This window comes from Mercenaria mercenaria, chromosome 7 (genome assembly GCF_021730395.1).
Source record: "Mercenaria mercenaria strain notata chromosome 7, MADL_Memer_1, whole genome shotgun sequence".
Taxonomy (NCBI): Eukaryota; Metazoa; Mollusca; class Bivalvia; order Venerida; family Veneridae; genus Mercenaria; species Mercenaria mercenaria.
Window position 1 is genome coordinate 28,771,080 of NC_069367.1, and position 24,543 is coordinate 28,795,622.

A 24,543-nucleotide genomic window follows, 5' to 3' on the forward strand; every position below is an offset into this window, starting at 1 on the left:
TCAAGTGCAAGACAGCCATTCACCAGCTGTAAACTGAGATGGACCCATATAATAAATATGTTGACTTTTCTATGTATTATCATCTGTACAGAATGTGTTCATGACAAGACTGTATGCATATATTGTTAAATCATTTTTTATTTCCATTATTGCATGCAAGTAGCAAGCATTTTACAACTGCATTCATAGAAGTGTTAAAATGTGATCAATCTAATTTTAAGAAACACATTTAATTGGACTTTTTAAGTTTCATAGTATTTGTGGTGGAGACTGACCCAGTCATTCAGCAACTTATACTGTCTGTGTGTCATTTCTTGTATGTTATAATTTTCTTAATAATACATTAAATGTCAAAGTTATGGTAAGATGAACTCATTCATCACTTGTAGATTAATGTTAAAGCAGTTCAACATTTTACCATAAGTTAACTAATATTCTATTTAACCAGAGTTGTCACATATTCTCATATAAATATTTGTATAATACAGTCTAATCTAATCTACATATGATGTTCCACAATTTTTTAGTTATATTTTATGTTGATATTTTATGTTGTTTTCATGTCTCAACATATAATTACTAACATCAAAGAAACTTAAGTATTTTACAATTTGGTTGGTATAAATGGTTGTTTTGTTTATATATTTTTTTTTCATCCAGGAGAATAAAGAAATATACATTTCAAAATATCTCATCATTCCAGATAAGTACACTACATAATCAAGATAAAAGAAATAAGAACAAAATATGTTGGTGGAATTTTATTTTCAAAAATTTGATATACAGTTTTTGTAGTATTTACTTTTTTACATATGTTGGACTGAAATGGGAATAACAATATACTTTAAATTTTTGTAGTCATAAGTTAATATGGGAATTATTAACTTAACTTAAAAAGATTTTATCTCACTGTTATGCCATCTGAGCTTTAATATTTTTCAACATTGTCATTGGCAACAAGGCTCAAAATTATTTGTTGTGTATACCTTGCATTCATGTGTGATAAATGCTTTTATGGTATTCTTTAATATAATTTATGCTTTTCATCTTACCATGGATTAAAAAATTATAAATTTATTTGTCTGAAAATTAAGGTGAAAATACTGACTGATTAAATTGCAATATAAGAAAGCTTATTTGAGATAAAGGGAGGTAATTCCATAGAAAAATATGTAGAATGTAGATGATAAATGTAATGAAGGGAGGTAATAAAATATTGTGAAGTTATTAGTCTTCATTTCTTTGATGAGCTAATTAATTGTTTTACATTTTGGTTTATTAACTACAAGTATGACCTAACATGTGTACCTGTCCTGAAGGAAAATAAAATAGGTTGTTTGATGTCCTTGTACTGTTAAGTTGTTCCTGTATTTGTTTACATCCCATGTCTGAATGAAATGAAGAAACAGACTTTAATGAGGGTATCCCGGGAAAATACCTAAGTTTATTTTTATATCAGCAAATTTGATGAGATAGTCATTCAGGAGTTGTCTATCCTATTTCCAAAAATGCTATGGGGACTAAATTTTTTGGAGTAAATATCTCTTTTAAAAAATAACACACAGCATTTTAATATTGTATATATATTATCTGATGCACTTAGCAATATATATTTGGAGTCAAAATGTTAAAATTTCCGGTTTTAATTTTTTAGTTTACAATGTCTAAATAATAGGAATCAAAATCCGTTTAAAATTTTTGATTGTGATGATATGAAACATTTTTGTTTATTAGTGGCACCTGGGGTCTTCCTTCTCCATGAAACCTGGAAGTTGCCATATGACCTTAGCTGTTGAGTAAAACGTTAAATCCAAATCAGTCAATTTTCACTATAAAATAAAACCTATGGGCAAAACCCATAACTTTTATATGACGTTAATAGTTGTGCAAACATTGAATTTTCAGTTCAGTTTTGTTAAAATCTCTCGATTACCATACAAGATACTGCTATGATACTTCATAGGATAGCCGAACATAATAACTGAATGCATCAGGCAAGCACATGTGTTCCTGTGTCAAAAGTTCACACATACGGTTAAACGTCAAAAATTGTGAACACTTGTGTCTCAATCTTGAAACAGTTGTCCCGATATTTACACATGTATGCATACAATCTGTGTTGTTCAGAGACAATCGATCCTCCAGCACTTTCAGTCCTTTGATTTGAGGTTAAGCTGGCTTCTACATCTGAACGATTCGCGCATTAGAAAAGTAGCTAAAACACATACAATGATTTTACAAATATTACATCAATTTTTATATTAATGATTTAAAGTATTCCCTATGCAAAGCTTCGGCTTAACACAATGCTTATGAACCACTGTTGTCTTTTGTAGGTTAAGTTACACACGTATTTAGGATCACATGGTCCACTCTTTAGCCTCGTTTGATTTTTGTTATTTTTTATCTGAGTAGTTCCAGCTTGAATTAGCTAGACATTTCTTCTTTTTTGTGTTTCAGACCAGCTTTTCCCAGCGGTTTAAATAGCAAAATTAAAAAGATTTATTATAAAATTAACGTTAATTACGTGTTCTGTTTCTTCATAATATATAACTTCAGTAAATAGATAATTTCTTCTTAGAACTGTATATCAGACAATCACAAATACGAGTATATACTATTCTAACATGACTTGGTTTTATTTCCAGTTAAACAAAGAAATCGAGCTCTGTATATTCTGCTATAAACAATGATTGACGCGCGGACCGGTAAGAGAGCACTGTGGCGTCAATTATGACGTCAAATTGCCGCATGACGTCCGCTACATTACACCTCGCATAAATGAAGTCCAGCATAATATCTATTAAAATATATCAATGAGCAAGTCAGAATTAAAATAATCAAGGCCTTCTTGTGATTTATCGTCTAATTTACCACGGTTCGTCGTGGTTCAATTCCTACGCATATAAACTCTGAACCGTGGTAAATCAGACGTTAAATAACTCGAAGGCCTTGATTATTTGTTAAATATACACGAAAATGTTATAACTACGTCAACTGGTGCTTTATTTTAATCTGGGTATCTATTGCTTAATTTCCACTAAGCCATGTACCAATGACTTTAGAAATCTTAGATCTGACAGCGGCCAGCTGAGGAGGATCCTTTGATGATGGAGGGTACATGTCAGCACAATGGGCAGTTCCTGGAAAACAATAAACAAACACATTTCAAATATTTACTATCAAAATATTTCTAATAACTGAAAATAAAGTGAATCTACCATTATGTGTCTACCATTTTTCCTGCCATTTTTCCTGTTTAGTGTCATCATAACTTAAGTATGTATGAGGCATCAGTCCTACATGCATTGAACACGCCAACACTACCAAACCCAAATTGAGACAGCAAAAACACAAAACATAAATATATCACTTTAATTAGTATGAACAAAGCTTTACATGTCTATACCGATAGCTTCTTACCATTAATTACATTCTTGACTTAATTTAATATGTTTGTTACTTGTTATTGAGAGGTCTTTTCACAAAACTTATAAAGTGCATGCGCATTGAAATAAAAGCACCGGGTTAAACAACAGGGCAACAAACGGCCTTGTAGATTCGTCTATAATATCCGATACTTGAAAACCATTTAAAATTCGTACGGAATCACTTTTTCTGAATTTGATCAATCAATGAAATCAATTTCCAAATATAAAGTAAAACTTTCATTCATTTTCTGTTCAAACATTTAAATCCACGAATGCATAGACCCACAAAATTAAACGACTTCACAATACCGGATTTTCTGTGGCAATAGCATAACAATTTCTATGTCATATACTGCTGACATTTGTTCTTATGACAAAAATTTGGTGCATACCATCAATCAGAATGATTTCAACATCAGCGGAAGAGGGGTCAGGTTTTGAAGTGAAACCAACTTTTCTCCAAGGATCCATCATTCCATTTACAAACACTGCTTTAGAAATGGGTAAATTTAGCCCGCCGTAAAATCTATTTGTCTCCTCACAGTTATCTATGACTTCCTCTCCTCCAAATATTTTTGGCGGGAAAACACTGATACATTGATCTGTTGTAAGACTACAATGAAATATATTGTCATCGTGCTTTTATTAAGATTAGAATGCTCTAAATACTGCATTTAACCACTTATATAAATTGATTATGCTAATTCAAATATCCCTCATTATCAGCTAATTGCAAGTACTATTTCTTGTTACTGCACTTTCGTAAGTAAACTCCCCCCCCCCCTCGTAAAAAACATCCCCCTAAAAACAACAAAACAAAACAAACAAACAAACAGAAACCCTTTTTAAGTGAAATTATGTAAAACAATAAAATTAGAATGAAAATCTCTCTTTTCTACTATTTATTAGTTGTTACTAAATATCACACTTTTATCTACCGTTATCATTATCTTTAATAAACTCAATGACCTACCACTGCACCACAATTATAACGATGGCCAACCCACGTGACTTTTGGATACAGTTCACATGTAGATAATATCCCGATTCAAGTGACATTTTGCCTATATATTCCCTATAACTTGACATATGTTCATCCGATATAGAGCGTTGAAGAGCGCTTTTCCTCTGCACAAAATGTTGGTAGTCAGTTCTCACAACTTATCTCCAATACTTCGCCCAACACAGAATGTGTGTACTTTATCTACACAGTTGGACAAACTGTTTAAGAAAAGTTCTGAGAATTTGTGCAAAGGAAAGCGCCCATTTTGCTGTCTTCGGTGCACTTTATTTTATGACAAGCTGTCAAGTAATAAGGAAAACACAGGCAACCTAATACTCGGATCGAGTTGTTTCTCCGCGTGTACATTATCCAAAACGTGGGTTGGTCACCATGATCTGATACAAGTGAAGTGCTGCGTGAAAATCTGTTATACAATATGATTATTATCACCCATGTTTAAATGATGAAAGGATGGGGTTTGGGTTAGAGCTTTCGCATGATGTAAAATCATTCTGATTGGTGGTTTGCAAGTTTCTATGAGGAAGTTTCTATTATCGAAAAACACACACTTTGATTCATCACTTAGATATTAAGTAAAATATTCACAATGAGTCATTTCGTATATTTTTCGAAAAATTACCGGCAATAAGAATGATTTCTACATCTGACGAAGCTGGAGTCTTTTCTAGGATGCCGACACGCCACCATGGATCAAGAAGTCCGTTCACGAATATTGATTTAGATATGGGCAAGTTCCGGCCACCATAGAAACGGTTCGTTTCGTCACAGTTATCAGTAACCTGTCCCCATCCATATTCAGGCGGGACAAATACGGAGTTGCAGAGATCTGTTGTGAAACTATCATAAAAATCGTCAATTATAATCAACCGTGAAAATGACACTCTGCGACAGATTAATGTTTCCATGAAACCTACAAATTTTGTTCATGAATGTATTTTAATAAACCTTTCAAAACATAAAAAAAACTGTGATAGGTCAAACTTTGGTTTTGTTTATCACGGGGTATTGCCTTAAGCTGGTTAAGGAAGCTAGTTAAGGAATATATCTACCTTACTGTCTTAGAACTGTTAGATCGCCTCTCTCTCTCTTTACGAATAATAAAAAAAACATGACCATTTGTACTTATTCAAGCTATTATCTGCCAGAGATAATTGACAGTCTGCCAAATCATTTTATAAACTAGAAAATGAGTAAATTAAAAAATAAATTATACTGTTAAAGTAGAGAAGTCGATGCAGTGATCTTTCAGACTGACCGGTAGACAGACAACTCTTAATCACATACCATTTCACCGCAAACTGTTTGTTTGTTAAAACTGATAAAAAAAATATCCTTACTTGAACGGAAAAAGAAACCATTGACTGAAAGGTTGCTTCGGTGACCAGGAGCTTTGAATCCATCCAAACTCAGCACATGTTTGGTAAAGCCACTGCCTGCCTAAAATTGAATCCAGGCAAAAGAAAAATATTTTTTAACCTCTGTGACGACAACGACTACATAAATACGAATTCGGCAAAACTTTAGCAAAGCCATTCCCTACCTATGAATTTACTAGGTTTGTAGCTGTGAGGTTATTTGGATGTGCATTTAGCAAGTATATAATAATAACACTGCAACAGTAGTTCTTACTTCCACTGAAATAGGGTCTGTCCAAAGGGCTGTTTGTATGAATAAGAACTCTGAATCCATCCAAATTCTGAACACGTCTGATAAAGCCACTGGCGATCTGTCGAAATAACTTTCTTTCATATTAAAGACCACCAACTGTTTTCTATAGACTATCATTTGAAAAAAAAGAAAGAAATGAAAAGAAACAGGTACCTTGCCCATGAAACCATTTCATTCCAGAAAACCAATGTCGTGTGTATCTGCATCAAGAATATGAACCAAATTCTGACATGTTTGCGCCTACGTAAATGTTGCAGAGGAGTATATCATACATTCGTATGTAGACATTTAGTGATGTGAGCAAAGTTTAAGTTAGATTTTAATTCGTTTATAATACAATCACAGACAAGGTTTCAATTCAAACTTTATAAACTAAATTTTAATGTTTCAAATCATAATATTTTCAGACTATCGTTAAACTGAGGCAGTCATTTTCATTAGTGTAAACACGGTAATACACCTGCTAATTAAAAGTCATATTGACTGGACGGCGGGAACAACAAATCAACTTGACCTACAGCTGTGACTTCATAACGTTTTGACATCATAACATATGACGTCTGTACTCTCACACAATTTAACACCATAACACAAGACAAAAATACAAACCGCTGCAACCTTTTCCTGAAGCAAGCGTCAATTCAATCAATTGATATAATTCTTATACGCTTCAAAGCGTAACAGAAATGGAAGAGGAGAGAATTTTAAAATGCAAAAATTCCAACAGCCTCTGCTTGGATTCAAATTTGGGTCGCACGGATGGAAGGCCAATGCTCTAACCACTGAGCCGACTTCCTGACGCAATAATATCAGAGATTTGTTTTAAACGTGAGGCTATACTAGGGCGACAGTAACATAATAATGATTGCCTTTAAGGTTCTGTTAATGTTGAGATTCATCAACCCGAGAAAAAAAGATATTGACGTCAGCCTACGCATTCTGTTCTGAAAATATCTCTCTTCCTAGGTCTATAAGTCATCATATCGATAAATCATCAAATGCATTAAGTTGCGCGACATTAGTGTCATAATAGATATATTAGTATGTAAATAATTTAAGTTGAAATCTTCGCAAGTATGTATAACCCATGGTGACATTTCAACTTCATTATTTCACGATTTCTGCTTCCTGATTTCACGATTTCCACTTCATGAATTCACGATTTCACAATTTCTGCTTCCTGAATTCACGATTTCCACTTCATGAATTCACGATTTCACGATTTCCACTTCATGAATTCACGATTTCACGAAAAAAACTTCACGATTTCTTGATTTCACGATTTCATGATTTCACGATTTCTTGATTTCACGATTTCCACTTCATGAATTCACGATTTCACGATTTCTGCTTCCTGAATTCACGATTTCCACTTCATGAATTCACGATTTCACGATTTCCACTTCATGAATTCACGATTTCCACTTCACGAATTCTCGATTTCACAATTTTTACTTCACGAATTCACGATTTCACGATTTCCACTTCACGAATTCACGATTTCACAATGGTGAAATCGTGAATTCATGAAGTTGAAATTGTGAAATCGTGAATTCGTGAAGTGGAAATCGTGAATTCGTGAAGTAAAAATCTTGAAATCGTGAATTCATGAAGTGGAAATCGTGAATTCGTGAATTCGTGAAGTGGAAATCGTGAAATCGTGAATTCGTGAAGTGGAAATCGTGAATTCATGAAGTGGAAATTGTGAAATTGTGAATTCGTGAAGTGGAAATCATGAATTCAGGAAGCAGAAATCGTGAAATCGTGAATTCATGAAGTGGAAATCGTGAATTCAAGAAATCGTGAAGTTTTTTCGTGAAATCGTGAATTCGTGAAATCGTGAATTCATGAAGTGGAAATCGTGAAATCGTGAATTCAAGAAGTGGAAATCGTGAATTCAGGAAGCAGAAATCGTGAAAACGTGAATTCATGAAGTGGAAATCGTGAAATCAAAAAATCGTGAAATCATAAAATCGTGAAATCAAGAAATCGTGAAGTTTTTTTTCGTGAAATCGTGAATTCGTGAAATCGTGAATTCATGAAGTGGAAATCGTGAAATCGTGAATTCATGAAGTGAAATGTCACCACGGGTCTTTCGTAATAATACGGATGTATTACTTACTTCCTTCAGCAGAAACGCTGTTCCAGTCTGTATGGTTGAGGGAATGAGCCAGTTTATTATACCTAAGGTTTAGGCACTGCTCCCCGTACGTGTCCAAAATGAGTGAATTGACGTCAGCGTAACGTTGTATGTTGTCACCTCGGCTTTCATCGGTCATGATGTCACACACTGTCTGAATTGTCAGTTTGGTTCCTTTTCTACCCTACAAAATATGTAAAATACTTCTTTCTGCATTCCGTATTGTGTCATTTTGTAAGAATGATAGACATGGTTTCAAACTAAAATATAAATATATTGTATCCGATTGTCTAGTGCTAGCAATGTCAGTCTAGAGGTCCGGCATTCGAATCCCGGTCCAGGCACTGGAAATTTCTGAGATGCTCTTGAGTGTCTCCCATCTAAGTAAAAGGCCAGTACTGTTTATTATACTGATATACACCGGGCAAAAGAACCAGACTGTCTCTTCGCTAAGTGCTTGGCTTAGTTAGCCAGATAGGTCTTTATCTAAAATGATTTCTTTCTCTCTCTATTCTTGGAGCTTTGTCTCACTCTGTCCCTCCGGTTAGATCGCTCTGTGTTTGTACTAGTAGAGGATGAAATTTGCGCCCTGACTGGTTGCCTTATCGCTATGAAAAGCGCCTTTGAACGTGTTGTTTATGAAAATGGCGCTATATAAACTTTGTATAATGCTATAATCATATTCAACACTTTATTTTCATAAAAATACCAAGAAGTCCCTGTTGTCGTTGTTATATTGAACAACACCGGCGAAATTTTCAGCAAGATTGTAGAAAAATACAGATAAATCTAGTAATGCGTTGTGGTTGATTTTATCACACAGCCTGTAAAGGAAATGTAATAGAATATAGAAAATGTAATTTTGTTTTTTAACATTTACCTCAGGCTGATGAGCAACATGCTTTACTGAAATTGTTAGGTAAATAGTATTCTTCGGGAGATATATTTCTCGACGATGATATACGTACATCATCGTCCGACAACTTTTACGCGAAAAGACTACTATCAATGTGTGATCCCTTAAAGTCTACAAGCTTCGTTTTAAGTTCATTGTAAAAAGTGATAAATTAGGTGTTTAAAACAGACTACACGGAATTGCAGTTTTGATGATATCAGTACTTTCAGTGTGGTTTACAAACCCAGACGGTAAGGACTATAAAGAGATATATTCACAAAACACTTTATTAGGTTTTGATAAAATGCTCAAACTAAGTGCTAAGCGCTGAAAATCTGAAGTAACTTTTACAAAAACCTATAGAAAAGTACATTTTATTTTGGATGCGTAGCCATATTATAAGCAGTGACAGTTCTGAAGAAGGGAGACAACTCTTCACTCCTTGCACCATTACCTGAATATTTTATTCATTAATATTCTCTTATCAGGCTGGCCCCACCAGTCGTACATACGTGCAGTAGCGTTCTTTATCTCCTTCGTGCAGTCACTGCTGTAAGTTTCTAGAGCCTCTCCTACCCCAACATAGTAATCTGCAGAAAATAACAACAGCTCGATAAAGGGAGACAAATCTTACTTGGTTAATACCTGAATAATTTATATATTAAGAGTCTCTTGTCAGGCTGGCCCCATAGTCAAACATGCGTGTTGTAGCGTTCCGTATCTCCTTCGTGCAGTCACCGCTGTAAGAATCGAAAGATTCTCCCTCCCAGACATAAAAAACCTGCAGAAAAAAACTACAATATAGAATCGAAAGATTCTCCCACCCAGACATAAAAAAACCTGCAGAAAAAAAACTACAATGTAGAATCGAAAGATTCTCCCACCCAGACATAAAAATATCATCAGAAAAAAAAAACTACAATGTAGAATCGAAAGATTCTCCCACCCAGACATAAAAAAACCTGCAGAAAAAAACTACAATGTAGAATCGAAAGATTCTCCCACCCAGACATAAAAAACCTGCAGAAAAAAAACTACAATGTAGATTCGAAAGATTCTCCCACCCAGACATATAAAAACCTGCAGAAAAAAAACTACAATGTAGAATCGAAAGATGCTCCCACCCAGACATAAAAAAATCTGCAGAAAAAAAACCACAATGTAGATATCCCGACATAATACTCTGGAGAAATTGGCGCAAGTATAGACGCCCCAACATAAAATCTGCAGAATATAACAACAATACAGATGTCCCGAAATAATAATCCTGCAGCAGAAATTTATGCAGTGTTAATATTCCGACACAGTAATTGTAGAAAAAATAAAACAAAAATATAGAGGTTTTGTGATAACAATCTGCAAAATACAACAATATAGATATCACGACAAAATAATCTGCTAAAATTGACAATATTGTGGATGTCAAGAAAGAAAAATCTGTGGAAATCGAATATAGAGGTCTCGATATAGCATTCTGCAACAATCAGCATCAGCGCACAGGCCCCATCATAACAATCTGCAAAAGTTGGTAAAAGTACAGGTGCCCTGAAATAATAATCTGCAAAAATTGACAACAATTTTGATGTCCGACGTAACAATGTATACTGTAAAGCACTTTTGAACTTGTACATGTGCATGAAAAGAGTGCTTTAATAATTATAACAATAATGATGTCGCCCCTAAACACCTCACGCGGATTGTAGATACAAGGTGACAATATGATAATTATCGCATTGTCACGTGCTGGTGAGGCGAGAATTAATCTGTTACGAACAGAATTCCGTACAAATCAATAATTGTTAAAAACCAACCTACCTTGAAATTCCATCATGGCAACCATCGGAGCACTAGATGCAACCGCACCATCAACTATGTACGGATAACGGGATCTGGCCCATGCTGCTAACGAACCTGTAGTGCCGTACGATAGTAATGGAATTGCTATTGCTAGATATATTTGAAATATTGGCATACTTTATAATCTGTATAATGGGAAAATATGCATTTTTGTAAATAATCTAATTCCACTAAAAGCAACTGGCACAAAGTTACACTATGATTCTATACCGATTTCCCAGGACAACATTTTGTCGCTTCATGAAGTATTTATAAAGCATAATCATTTGGATAAGATGTTCATGTTATAATTATTATTGACATTGATAAAATAAAATTTAAATTATTATAACAGTCTCAAGTCAAAAAACTATTTGTCAGTTCCAGTTTCGACATTTCACACAAACGTTTGCTTTGCCTTTTTTTAAGTCACGGAGAGTGGACGCTCTGGTCCAGCTATAACACTGTTTGACTACAATACCAGTTGTAGTAAGTTCAACCAGCTGCTCCTCCAACTAAAGTAACTAACATTCGGATAAGGGTGCTTTACATCTGGCACGCTAATGAACCAGGGAAGCTTGTCTTTTGTGCTATCATCCAACTTAAGATTATTTTCAGTCTTCTGGAAGAGTAGCCTATACAGGCTACCGATGAGGACCAGAAATAAGCTGAGATACAAACGAATTAATTTTAATTACACCAACAAAATTTGGTTCATATGACGACTTTTAAACTTTAAATGAGCCATGCCATGGGAAAACCAACATAGTGGCTTTGCGACCAGCATGGATTCAGACCAGCCTGCGCATCCGCGCAGTCTGGTCAGGATCCATGCTGTTCGCTAACAGTTTCTCCAATTCCAATAGGCTTTAAAAGCGAACAGCATGGAGCCTGACCAGACTGTGCGGATGCGCAGGCTGGTCTGGATCCATGCTGGTCGCACACCCACTATATTGGTTTTCTCATGGCACGGCTCAAATGTGGATTGAGCATCCGCATTAATAATACAAAACATGATCCTTCAATACCAATGTTTATGTATATAATTATACTATTTACTTGTACAAATAAAGCATTTAAAGTCATTTGATTGCTTACCGGCATACGATCCACCAAATAGTATAACGCTACTGTTTTGCAAATACTGGTATAGGTATAGCTTTTTGAAGTAGGTTACGAATTGTGCGATATCCGCTAGAGCCTGTTTCGAGCTTAGATACTGTAGGTTTGGAGTGCTGATATCTCTAAACAGGCAAAAGTCATTTGATTAGTATCATTATTATGGTTTCTTTTCATCAATATATGGAATAGAATTGAATGGTGCTTTGAGGTAACTAAATCATACTTGTATACAACTTAATAAAAGTTCCTTGGCAATGTGTGCGCGCGCGCGTGCGCGCGTGTGTGTGTGTGTGTGTGCGTGTATGTGTTCGGGTTTAACGTCTTTTTCAACAATTTTTCAGTCATAAGAAAGACGGTGTCTACTTGTAGCAGTGAGCACAATGCCAACTTTATAGTGCTGCCTCACTGGAACATCACGCCGTAGACACGTGACATGATACCCCACCCAGTCACATTATACTGAGACCGGGCTGACCAGTCCTAGCACTATCCCCTTCTTGCTGAGCGCTAAGCGAGGAAGCTGTAGTACCATTTTTTACGTCTTTGGTATGACGCGGCCGGGGATCGAACCAACGACCTTCCGCACTCGAAACGGACGCTCTACCACTAGACTACCGAGGCGGTACTTAAATTATATATTTCATTACTCCTATAACATATATGCCAATGGAAACAATTTATTTAAGGTAGTAGTCCCGAAATTAAATGGGTGATTTTCCTGCGGATACGTATTCTACATTTAAGCTTTATGACATTCCTTCGCCGATATGGAACGACTCATGTGGGGAAGTTGGCAGTTACTTGCGGAGAACAAGATTATACTGGTACAGAATCCAGGAGAATTGTTTAGGCTAACTGCCAGTCTTTACACTACTAAAATACTTCTGAAAAATGGCTTTAAACTCAAAGCAAACAAATTAAGCAAGTTAAAAATGTTTCTAATGTCCGAGGGGCAGGTTAAAATCAGGTTATTTAGATTTATTTTTCTGAAGCAAACTTTCAAATTATCAGAATATATTTTTGTGATATGAATTATATAAAGTTTTCATTTTGAACTAAACTTACGGGACCGGTTGACTTTCCCCGTAATATCGATGTTCCAAAAGAACTAAGAACGCCCCGTGATCTCTAGCATACTGCTGCCACGCGCCATCAACTAACCAAGCAGGGCTGGCTTCCGCTTCTCCACCCAACATAAGGAAAATTGGTCCCCCTGCTCTAAAAGTGGCATTGTTAACAAAATATCGCTGAAATGATAAAATTGATAGAAAAATAACTTCGGTACATGATATTTGATTTCGTTCGTACTGATAAAAATCACTTTGCTCAACGACATAATGTATGTATCTGACAGGTTTTTAAAGGCGAGAATGGTTAATCACATTTAAATTTTGCATAATTATGTTTAAAAATAAAGTGCAACATTTATCAAAGAATTGTTATTTTTCGAAACAGATGTCTGCTGTCAAGTACAAAAGTTTTACCTACTTGTTTCCAGTATCTGAAATCACTTCCATCAAAATGGTTGACCTTTTGAAACTCATAGAACTGCTGGTCAGGTAGTCGAACTCCATCCTGAGCTTTGGGTGCTCCCACTTTTCCCCCAAGCGGCCGACCATTGAACATCCATGCATAGATGTTTACACCAGAAAGTGCAACAATTATCAAAAGAGACAAACGATTCATTTCAGTTTATAAACTTTTCCTCCGTTCAATTATAACAAAATCAACATCTGACACAATGCACACACATATATGCGTAAACATTAAAATTCTTTCAGTCAAACTTTTTCATAGACATAAGTTACAAATATGATATTTGTGTTTACAGTTTTAATAGTATAATTTTCAGTTTTATTTACACATTTGATATCATATCTGTAATGTTAGACAGTCATGTGATGAAATGAGAACACCTTGGGGTACTTTCAATTGCTAATAGGTATAGACGTAGTTAAATGCGTGTTCAACAAAATATTTAGTTGTTTTCAATGATACAGGAAACTTACATTTTTATTTTCAAAAATATGTAATACTTCATTCTGTAGGCATTTAATTTGATGAGTATTTTTTTCAAAGATTAAGTTTTAGGAACACGATATCGTTGAAATATTTCAGCATTATTTTATAACGCAATAGGTAATAAAATTTTATCGCCTGTATATATTTTAGTTTTTTAAAATTTTCAAAGCTGCGAATTGCCTTAACTAGTAGATGTCCTTACAGGACTTGGATAGAGAAAACAGTAAGTTAACATCAGTTAATCGACACAGTAGTGTGTGTGTCCGACCAGAGCGGTTGCTCCAGAATGCCTCACAGGGGCCCTGTGCTCAATTTGAGGTTATCCCGTAGGTTAATCTCATCCAAGTCCTTTGCTTGCCTTTTTGGGCTGATGTCTACCGTTTACATGTATTCCCTGGCTTATGAGCTTCAGAGGATGAGAACATGATACCAGCGCTCTTTTAAAACGATATTTATCGCGCTATGCTAACGATAATTGGCTTGTATTGATATATATGCGTATCTGCGCTGTCGGCAAGTGGCGTAAGTTTGAGCAGATTTTTCGTTTTTAAACTTATATACTTGTATAGGAATAAAAGATTTTACCATAAAAACAATATCCTGACGCTAAAGCGTTCTCGACCCGAAGGTCTTCTTCAGTTGATATAAAATCTAAAACCTACTGTAGAATGTTATTGATCAAAATTTATATTATATTTATGCATTTGTAAGTAATTTATGTGGATTCACTTTGATCAAAGCCTGTTACTACTCCGATATGACTTTGATATTTATAATAGCAAGCACAGACTAAAGAAAAAAATGAAAACACAATACATGTATATAAAATAAGACTCTGCAAAGAAAACGACACGTAGTGATATGGTGTAAAGAGGGAAAAAAGGACCGAGAATCGTGGAAGGAAAACAAACATGCGTCATAACGGAGTTGAAATATGAGCCGCGCCATGAGAAAACCAACATAGTGGCTTTGCGACCAGCATGGATCCAGACCAGCCTGCGCATCCGCGCAGTCTGTTCAGGATCCATGCTGTTCGCTTACAGTTTCTCTAATTACAATTTGCTTTGAAAGCGAACAGCATGGATCCTGACCAGACTACGCGGATGCGCAGGCTGGTTTGGATCCATGCTGGTCTCAAAGCCACTATGTTGGTTTTCTCATGGCGCGGCTCATATGAAGTCGAGGCAAACCTTACTGAAAATCAAGAAACAGAACCTTAATCTCTATTGGTCCTCGATAAATATTGTTGAACTAATAGCTTTTGTTGGTGATATATTATAGTAAAAAATCGAAGACAACTTCGTAACACTCGACAAGATTTAAACTCTAACCCATGAATCAAAATAAATGTTGGTAAAAGCTCATCTACCAAATACGAAAAAATGAGTATTGCCATGCCTGCAAAATTCCAAAGTGAAGAAAAATGAGTGCAAATGATATTACATGTTAAATTAAATCTAATAAAAAAAAACCCTTAAAAATTGAAAAATAATTGGATTTTTATCCATTTAGCACAGGCGTTTGCAGTGAAACAGGAAATCAATTTCCTTTTATGCACGTAAAATGTGTTTTTACTAGAAATTACTTGACTGAATGTATTTAATGTTATAAAGTCCAAAATCGGGCTTGATATGATTTTTAAGGAGTGTATTGACAGACATATCAGATGAATTATACTTATTTAGTTTGTAGCAGATATTAATTGAAAACAGGAAAGTAACAACATTTTCCACTTTAAAATTATTTTCTCTGTATGTCATCTGCCAATGAAACATGCATATATTCGAACTTCCTTTTCTTCCTCCCGTCATTCACTGCCAAGTGCTTCTCTGATGGCGGTGTGATAATCAGATTCATCACAACAAGAATGTTTTTCTAGATTGAGAACTGCACCATCATATGTTAAAATTATTTTTCAATGTCTAAAAGTAAGTTTTATGTCATATCTGCCACAACCCGTCTAGATCTGAGGCATCGCAGCTTTGACATATCTCGGCAATGATTCGAAGTTCTAGCTGTAAATTTTTATTCATATAAGCACTTGAGATTTTTTTTACGGAAAACGTATATCTCCCACTACTTACCATGCAGCCATTAGAATGTGCCACAGATTCAGGACCACGACTATGAAGGGGGATGTTGCTAGCGGTTTTGCTGCAAATTTATTTTGAAAATAAAATTCATAAGAACTCACTTGTTTCTGAAAAAAACAACAAAATTTGCCGTCATAATATTATGAAAAGGTATACCAAATATTATTGCATTATTAACATGGACATATGACAAATCAAGAGCCGTAGCTCTGCTAAAAATACTGAACCAGAACATGCAGATGATATGCTCGAAACTGATAATTCCTGTAAGGTTCGGTAGAAATCTACACAGTTGTTTGAGAAAAGTTACCGAAATATCATGAACTGTGCCAAATTAAGGACTAAGAACTCCCCTGAAAATAACTGAACCAGACCTTGCCGAAGATACATGTGTATGCATGATAACACTTGGCACTGGTCATTCCTGAAAGATTTGGTAGAAATCTTCCCTATTATATAAGAGAAATAGCTAAAAAGTCATGGAATTTTACGAATCAAGGTCTATTACCATGACATACGCAACTACGTTTGGCTTGGATGACTTTTACGGAGTTAGATGTAATCCCTCTTGGATGTATCAGAGCAGTTGCCCGGACAAGTTAAAATATGAAAATTCAGGAGCCATAACTCCACCGAAAATCACTTAATTAACCGGAACTTGCTGCAGATACTTTCTACTATGACTGGCCCTTATAATTCCTGTAAATCAGCCAAATGATGTATCAGAAGTGGCCAAACATAAAATTTTATGGACCAATGGCCATAACTCCTCTGCAATTAATCGAACCGAAAAATTCCGACAATATGCATAGTGAAGGTTGGCACTGATAACTCCTGTAAGGACTGTGTGAAATGAATTCATTAATATAAGAGATGTGACCAAAGCATTATAAAATTGACTGAATCTCATTGATCTCCGCTAAAAATCATAGAACTGGAAAATGCCGACGATATGCACAACTAGGTTTGGCAATGATCAATCTTGTGAAGCTTGGTGTAAATTTTTCCAGTGGTGTCGGAGGAGTTGAGTGGACAATCTTTGTGACGGACAGTGGGACAGCACTTAATAAATATGTCTCCCCCGTTACATGTGAGAAACATAATAAGAGGTTATGATACAGGGGATGGTTTACCTTAATGTGATATTGGCATACTAGGAGAGGTTATTAACCCGGGGGCTTCAGCCAGCTCTGTTTAACAACCTTTTTGATGCATAATTTCACTCTTACTGTTTACCCGAAAAACAAAAAAAGAATATGTCATGAAGGCTTGATAGTAAGTATATTTCTTGCATCAAACATGACACGCACTCAAGTACTGATAATGTTTTTGAAGAAGAAAAAGATTATTGACATTTAAAATAGGTCCTGTTCTGTACATCAGCCCATGGAAGTGTTACTAGTAAACAACATAGAAAGGCAAGCTATAAAGTTGTTGATTACAAAGTTTTCGACGCTGTCGGGATGTCGTTACTCTATAATATTACTCTGCGCATGTCTGTTGTTTTTTCTAAAGAAACAACGATGAAAAATTTATTTTCAGACTGTGGGCGAGTTTAGATATCAATCTTAATTCGCATAAACATGTCATTCAGATAAACAAACGCAAAGTCTTAAATACGCTGTTTCGACCAAATTGTATAAAAGCTGACGCGGAATTATAATGTCAATGTCAATGTTAAAGTAACTATAAAGCTACAGAATATTAATATAGCTTTTCAAATCATTAAATAACTGCCGCATTGTTTTCAAAATAAAGAATTCCAGCGGTGACAGATTAATACCGAAAATTCCAAAAACACTAAAATGTCATAATATGCACTTATTTTTGTTGTTTTCTATATATCATTAAGAAGCTGTAGCTATGAACATTAAAAGTAATCTTTTCAGTATCTACAAACAAACAAACATAATGATTACTCAATAAACGAAGACTATAGTCATTTTAACAGTACAGATATTCCCTTTTATAACATCTGAATGTGAAAGAACATAATTCTGACTCGTAAGTTTGTGTTTCTTTAAAACTGTGAGATTTCACCCACAATGTCAAGAATGGTTTTGTGTAAATAAACCGGTAACGAAAAATAAAGTGTTTGCAATAGATTTCTTTTAACAACACACATTATTAAACGTGCATGAATTAGTGCGCGTTTTTCATTATCATGATAGAGATCCTGTTTTCAGATAGTATAGACCGTGAAAGATGGGTCAGGTTTTGCAAAGAAACCAACTTGTCGCTAAGGGCCCTTCATTCCAGTAAAACCACAGCTTAAGAAAATTTTTTTTCAGCCTACGGTTAAATCTACAATTATAATGACTAGCCTCTGAGCGAATTGAACTGCTGTTTATAAATCTATTTCATACAACTACTTACATAATAATTATAGTCATCTACGCTTATATGAATAAGGGATCTGGTAGGGTTAGGAGTATTGCGTGATCTTAAATCATTCTTACCGGTGGTTTGCAAGTTTCTATCAAAGTTTAGTTTTCTGTCACAGAAAGACGCGCAGACTTATATATCATTTAGATAAAGACTATTTGCAATAAGTCAAGTGTGCTTGTGCCAAACAGATTAAACTACTCTAACTTACATATCAATTCACAGCAAGATTTGTTTTAATTTGAAAGATATTAAAGATAGCACCTTACTTGAACGGAAAAAGAAACCACTGACCGAAAGGTTTCTTTCTTGACCAGGAACTTTGAACCCAACCAAACTCAGCACATGTTTGGTAAAGCCATTGCCTACCTAAAATTGAATTCAGCTGATAAAAGATTTCTCTTAACAGTTTGCTACGATGACGACAACAACCAAATCTGTTTGTACTTAGATGTAAAATTTGCAAAAAGAAGCAAATGAACCAAAATACACACCATACCATCTGGCAGGATGTGACGTAGATCACACTTGCTCCAACGCAAATATTTCACAGGGCGTACTTTTTTCATCGTGTGAATCATGTGAATCAATAATAAAAGTACACCTCATGCAAATTTGTTGCAACTGAGCTTGTAATCGAAAGAACGTTTTACAAAGAAAAAATATAATATTATATTAAAAATACAATCATACATTTTTCTAGTGTTTTGCTTTGGTCTCTATTATAGAAACAATGGAAATAACATTGAAGTCTTGCTACACATTCTTAACAACAATTTCTTCTCCAGATACCTACAGTGTGTCCATTAAACGATCTTATACATCTGTCCCTAAGAGGCCACAACAAATTGCTACGCTATTTGTCAATATCACTTTTGTTAGGTTGATAAATGCTTGTAGGGTAAAAATGTATAATGATACTTGGGCATCATTTGCTACTATCATGAATTTGAATAGTTCTTTTAAATACATTAATTTAAGGCGCGATATTAGTGTCAGAATAAATATATACAACGTAAATAATTTTAGTGCGGAGCTTCACAAGCATGTATGGTACACATCACTTACTTCCTTCAGCAGAAACGCTGTTCCAGTCTGTATGATTGAGGGAATGAGCCAGTTTATTATATCTAAGATTTAGGCACTGCTCCCCTACGTTTCCAGAATGAGTGAATTAAGGTCAGCGTAACGTTGTATGCTGTCACCTCGACTTTCATGGTCATGATGTATCACACTGTCTGAATTGTCAGGTTGGTTTCTTTTCTACAGTTACTGTACAAAATTGGCCAGACATTTCATACATCATTTAAAAGTGTGTCAGTCTATAAGTATGACACACAGTTTTTCAAACTGAAATGAACAAAGTTGTGTGCATTTTCAGCAAAACATTTTTTTTTATTTCGTCAAAAACTACTACTAAATCTTATTTTGAAAATTACTATGTGTATTTGCATTGTTTTACAACTTGTAGTACTTTCAATGTTGTACACGAACTAAGCATTGTCGAAGCTATTAAGGGAAATTTTAACAGGACACTTGAAGATTTTGATAAAATGAACGCAAAAACTAAGTATTTATAATATACGAGATAGATTTAACGAAAAACCAGGAGATACATATATCGCATGCTCATAGCCGTAACCATGCGTAGCTATATTATAAACAGAAATAACACGACTTTAAGACGCTCTGATGAAGACAGAAGTTTTTTTACACCATTATCTGAATATTTTATTCATTAAGATTCTCTTGTCAGGGTGCCCAAACCAGTCCTACATACGTGTTGTAGTGTTCCTTATCTCCTTTGTGCAGTCACTGTTATAAGTATCGAGAGCTTCTCCTACCCCGACATAATAATCTGCATAAAACAAAAACGATGTACACAGTAGAGCAATTCTTAATGACAGCTCTGAGGAGAAAACAATTCTCCAAAAGCAAACATATTTATTTCCCTTCCCATTTGATAAAATTCTTAGTTAATAATCCCGTCTGAAGATTTGCTCTCTCTACCACAACTACATTTACGTTTGCTCTACAGAGGTTGCATTGAAGATGTACCAACATAATAATCTGCAGAAATGAACACAGTATACAATCTCGAAATAACAATATGCAGAAAAAATGAACTTGTGCAACTGCATTCGATCCGCGAAAGAATAGGTTTACAACACCTATTGCATAAACAACTTTCTCTATCTTACAATGGATCAGCTGTGTCCAACACTCTTGACAAATAAAATAATCATAGCAAGTCAAGTGACTATAATGAGCCATTTAACGTATGTGGTAATCAAAAACAATGCTCTATGGTTTGTTTCCCCACCATATCACCCAAATAGCATTTAAAATTATTCAGTATATATATCTGACATATTTTGATATTTTTCTGACACTATACCTCTTTTATACTATCCACTGATAACAAAGTTTTTCCAAGGTCTTTTTATCACAGTCAGGAGTTAGTATATAGCTAGTCATCAACACCATATTTATAACAGGAAACCAAATGAACTTACCTTGAAATTCCATCAGGGCAACCATTGGAGCACTAGGAGCTACCGCGCCATCAATTATGTACGGGTAACGGGATCTAGCCCATGCTGCCAACGAACCTGTTGTGCAATATAAAAATCTGCTTGATAATTTTCAGTTATTGGCATATTAAAGCTAAAATGTATTTGCTATAACTTTCATGTGAAAAATCTGCATTTTTGTAAATAATTTAATTCCACTAAAAGCAACTGACAGCACGTTACTCTATGACATTTTCGCTTCATGAAACAATAATAAAGCTTATTCATTTGATAAAATGTTTATGACATGAAGATATATGGCTTTATTAAAATTTTAGATATAAATTCAATCCAATAAAACGTTAACAGTTCAAACCTTATTTTCACTTCCAGTTTTCACATTTCTGTTGCAAACAAACGTTTGGACAAAGCGGCCCAGTGATAACACTGTCTGATTACAAAACTAGGAGTCGTAAGTTCGACCATCTGCTCCTCAACCTAATTTATAAAAGTTTATTTAAAACTAGGTGGGCCGGTGGTCTAGTGGTAACATGCTTGACTGTCAATCCAGTGGTCCGGGGTTCGAATTCCAGTGAAGGCACTGGAAATCTCTGAGATGCTATGGAGTGTCTCCCACCTAAGTAGAGGCCTATACTGGTTCTTCTCAGAAAAGACGGCTCGCGTGTATCGGTGCTATACACCGGGCACGTTAAAGAACCAGACTGTCTATTCGCAAAGAGCTAGGCTAAGTTAGCCGGACAGGCCTGTATCTATAAAGGATTTCTCTCTATCTGTTCTGGGGGCATTATCTCACTCTGTCCCTCTGGTCAGATCGCTCTGTGTCTGTACTAGTAGAGGATGAATTTCGCGCCCTGTGTGGCTGCGTTTGATTTATGTAAAGTGCCTTTGAACGTGTTTATCATGAAAAGGGCGCTATATAAATCTGGTATAATAATAATTATAATACTAACATTCGGATGCTTTATATTTGGTAAAGAACTAGGGAAGCTTCTGCAATTTGAGCTTTTTGCACTATCTTCAAACTAAAAGTTACTTACAGTTTTCTGAAAGTGCTGGCTATATAAGCTGCTGGTGGCAGTAAGAAATAAGCTATAATACAAACAAAATAATAATAAGTTAGACCGACAAAATACAGTACGTACGGCTACATTTCAGCTTTAAATGTGGGCTGAGAAAGAACATCCGCATGAATAAAACAAAATATTTGATCCTAAGATAAATGTATTATTGTTTAGTTGTATAAACAATGCGAATGCTTACCGGTATACGATCCACCAAATAGTATAACGCTACTGTTTTGCAAAAACTGCTATAGGTATAATGTTTTGAAGTAGGTTACGAACTGTGCGATATCCGCCAGAGCCTGTTTCGAACTGATGTACTGTAGGTTTGGAATACTGATATTTCCAAATAAAAAAAAGGTAATTTGATTAGTAAAAGTATTATCAAGGTTTCTTTTCATCAATGGATTAAAAGAAATAGTGCTTTCAAGTACCGTAACAAGATGTACTTGAACTTATACTTTATACCATCTATAACATAAATGCCAATGGAAACATTTTATTGAAGGTAGTAGTCCAGAAATCAAATTTTTATCCGATTGCGTATTCAACTTTTAAGTTGCCGATATATAAATGGAGTCCTTATCGGCCGAGCAATGCCGAACCATACGAATAATGCGAAATTGTACGGAAACTTTCGAAGCCATTAAAGGTTAAAGTTGTTGTATTGACAGCGTCTCCATACGTGTTGAAATTCTGATTAAGTTGGAAAAAATGTGTGAAGAAGTTGAAGTTATTTGCGGAGAACAGGTTAGTACTGATTCAGAATCTCGAGAATTTTGTTAGGCTAACTGCTCGCCGTTACATAACTGAAATACTGTTGAAAAAGCAAACGTGGCAAGCAAGCAAACAAATGTCCTAATGTAAAACAGACGGTTAAAATAACATCATAAAGTTTCTCTGAAGCAAATCTTTAATCTATCAGACATAAATTCTATCAAAATTTCACATATATGAACTAAACTTACGGCACCGGTCGGTTGACTTTCCCCGTAATATCGATGTTCCAAAAGAACTAAGAATGCCCCGTGATCTCGAGCGTACTGCTGCCAAGCGCCATCTACTAACCACGCGGGCCTGGCTTCCGCTTCTCCACCCAACATGAGGAAAATTGGACCCCCTGCTCTAAAAGTGGCATTGCTAAACAAAATATCGCTAAAATGATAAAATTTTATAAGAAAGATAACTTCGGTACATAACAAATTTAATTTCGTTTGAACTAAAATCATTTGCTCTTACCTTAATTAATTATTTATCAACGACATCATTTATGCATTTGACAGGAGGTTAAAGGCGAGAATGATTAATCACATTTAAATTTTGCATATGTTTAGGAATATAGTGCAAAGTTACCATAAAACTGTTTTCTTTTCCTAAAGAGTTGTCAGTTGTCAAGTACAAAAATCCTACATGATACCTTTTTCCAGTACCTGAAATCACTTCCGTCAAAATGGTTGACCCATTGAAACTCATAAAACTGCTGGTCGGGTAGTCGTACTCCATCTTAAACTTTCGGTGTCCCCACTTTTCCCCCAAGTGGACGTCCATTGAACATCCATGCATCAATGTAAACACACGAAAGTGCAACCATTATTAAAAAAGACAAACGATTCATTTCAGTTTATAGACTATTTCTTCGTTTGATTAAAACAAAATCAATTTTCTGACATAATACACACACATATATATATCTTAAACTTTCCTTCGATCAAATGTTTTAGTATGTAAAATATCTCGTAAACAATAGTAATACTAATGTTTCTTTTTGTTTTTACTGTTACTTTTGATAACAGTTTTATCATTGGTTGTGTTTACACAAATGATAAATAATCGTTAATATGAGGCAGTCATGTGATGAAATGAGAACATCTTGGGTACTCTCCTCTTACTACTAGGATGGAGGCGTTAAAATGATTGTATTTTTGCGTATTGAAGTAAACACTTTTTAGATGGCGAAATAACAAATATATAAGAAGGTTAACATGTTTTCCCATTTTCAAAAGGTAAATGTAATGCTTCATCTTCTCTAGAAGCATCAAATTGAGGAAAACTGTCAAAATTTATGACCCATTAATTAAGTTTCAATAGATGTCGGCTAACAAAACCTTCACTTTAAAAATCATTCCCACAATAAGATAAAAATAAAATAAAATTGCAATGTCAAAACAATGCCCAGACAAGATAATTGATAAATTAGCAATATGTTTTATAAGGGTAACTTTATCTTACCGGTCAAGTAGACACTGCCATTGCATATTAATTGGGCTGAATTTCAGGCAAAACCACCTATTAAGTATGTACAAAATGTATCAAGAAAGAAAAGAATTTAACA

General features: G+C 34.9%; 1 protein-coding gene and 1 long non-coding RNA gene across 6 annotated transcripts; both read right to left on the reverse strand.

The window, feature by feature from the left end:
- Positions 1–88: 88 nt before the first annotated feature.
- LOC123554505 (putative serine protease K12H4.7) lies at positions 89–15,057 on the reverse strand. 5 transcript variants are annotated; one of them, XM_045344711.2, is made up of 10 exons: positions 13,605–15,057; positions 13,182–13,363; positions 12,093–12,238; positions 10,974–11,069; positions 9,613–9,748; positions 8,973–9,087; positions 8,246–8,447; positions 6,085–6,181; positions 3,824–4,044; positions 89–3,143 (listed from the first exon to the last, which is right to left on the reverse strand). In XM_045344711.2, the coding sequence occupies exons 1-10, from the start codon at positions 13,800–13,802 to the stop codon at positions 3,031–3,033; spliced, it is 1,506 nt and encodes a 501-aa protein (XP_045200646.2). In that variant the 5' UTR covers positions 13,803–15,057; the 3' UTR covers positions 89–3,030. The 5 variants fall into 5 exon arrangements, with proteins under 5 accessions (XP_045200646.2, XP_045200644.2, XP_045200645.2 ...); XM_045344709.2 differs by lacking the exon at positions 6,085–6,181 and adding an exon at positions 5,793–5,892 and having other exon boundaries at positions 13,605–15,053; XM_045344710.2 differs by lacking the exons at positions 3,824–4,044; positions 6,085–6,181 and adding exons at positions 5,075–5,292; positions 5,793–5,892 and having other exon boundaries at positions 13,605–15,051.
- A 460-nt stretch (positions 15,058–15,517) lies between these two features.
- LOC123554507 (uncharacterized) lies at positions 15,518–19,880 on the reverse strand. Its single transcript, XR_008371657.1, has 3 exons — positions 19,685–19,880; positions 18,886–18,985; positions 15,518–16,292 (listed from the first exon to the last, which is right to left on the reverse strand). It is a non-coding gene; the product is annotated as an uncharacterized LOC123554507 (long non-coding RNA).
- Between the last annotated feature and the right edge of the window lie 4,663 nt (positions 19,881–24,543).

Excerpts from the sequence above, each read along its gene's own strand:
- LOC123554505 (XM_045344709.2), bottom strand. The coding sequence starts at position 13,802 with ATGAATCGTTTGTCTCTTTTGATAATTGTTGCACTTTCTGGTGTAAAC. Across the intron at positions 11,070-12,092 it reads ATTTGGTGGATCGTATGCCG|GTTCGTTAGCAGCATGGGCC; the intron begins GTAAGCAATCAA and ends ACGGCACTACAG. Across the intron at positions 3,144-3,823 it reads TGAAATCATTCTGATTGATG|GAACTGCCCATTGTGCTGAC; the intron begins GTATGCACCAAA and ends ATTGTTTTCCAG.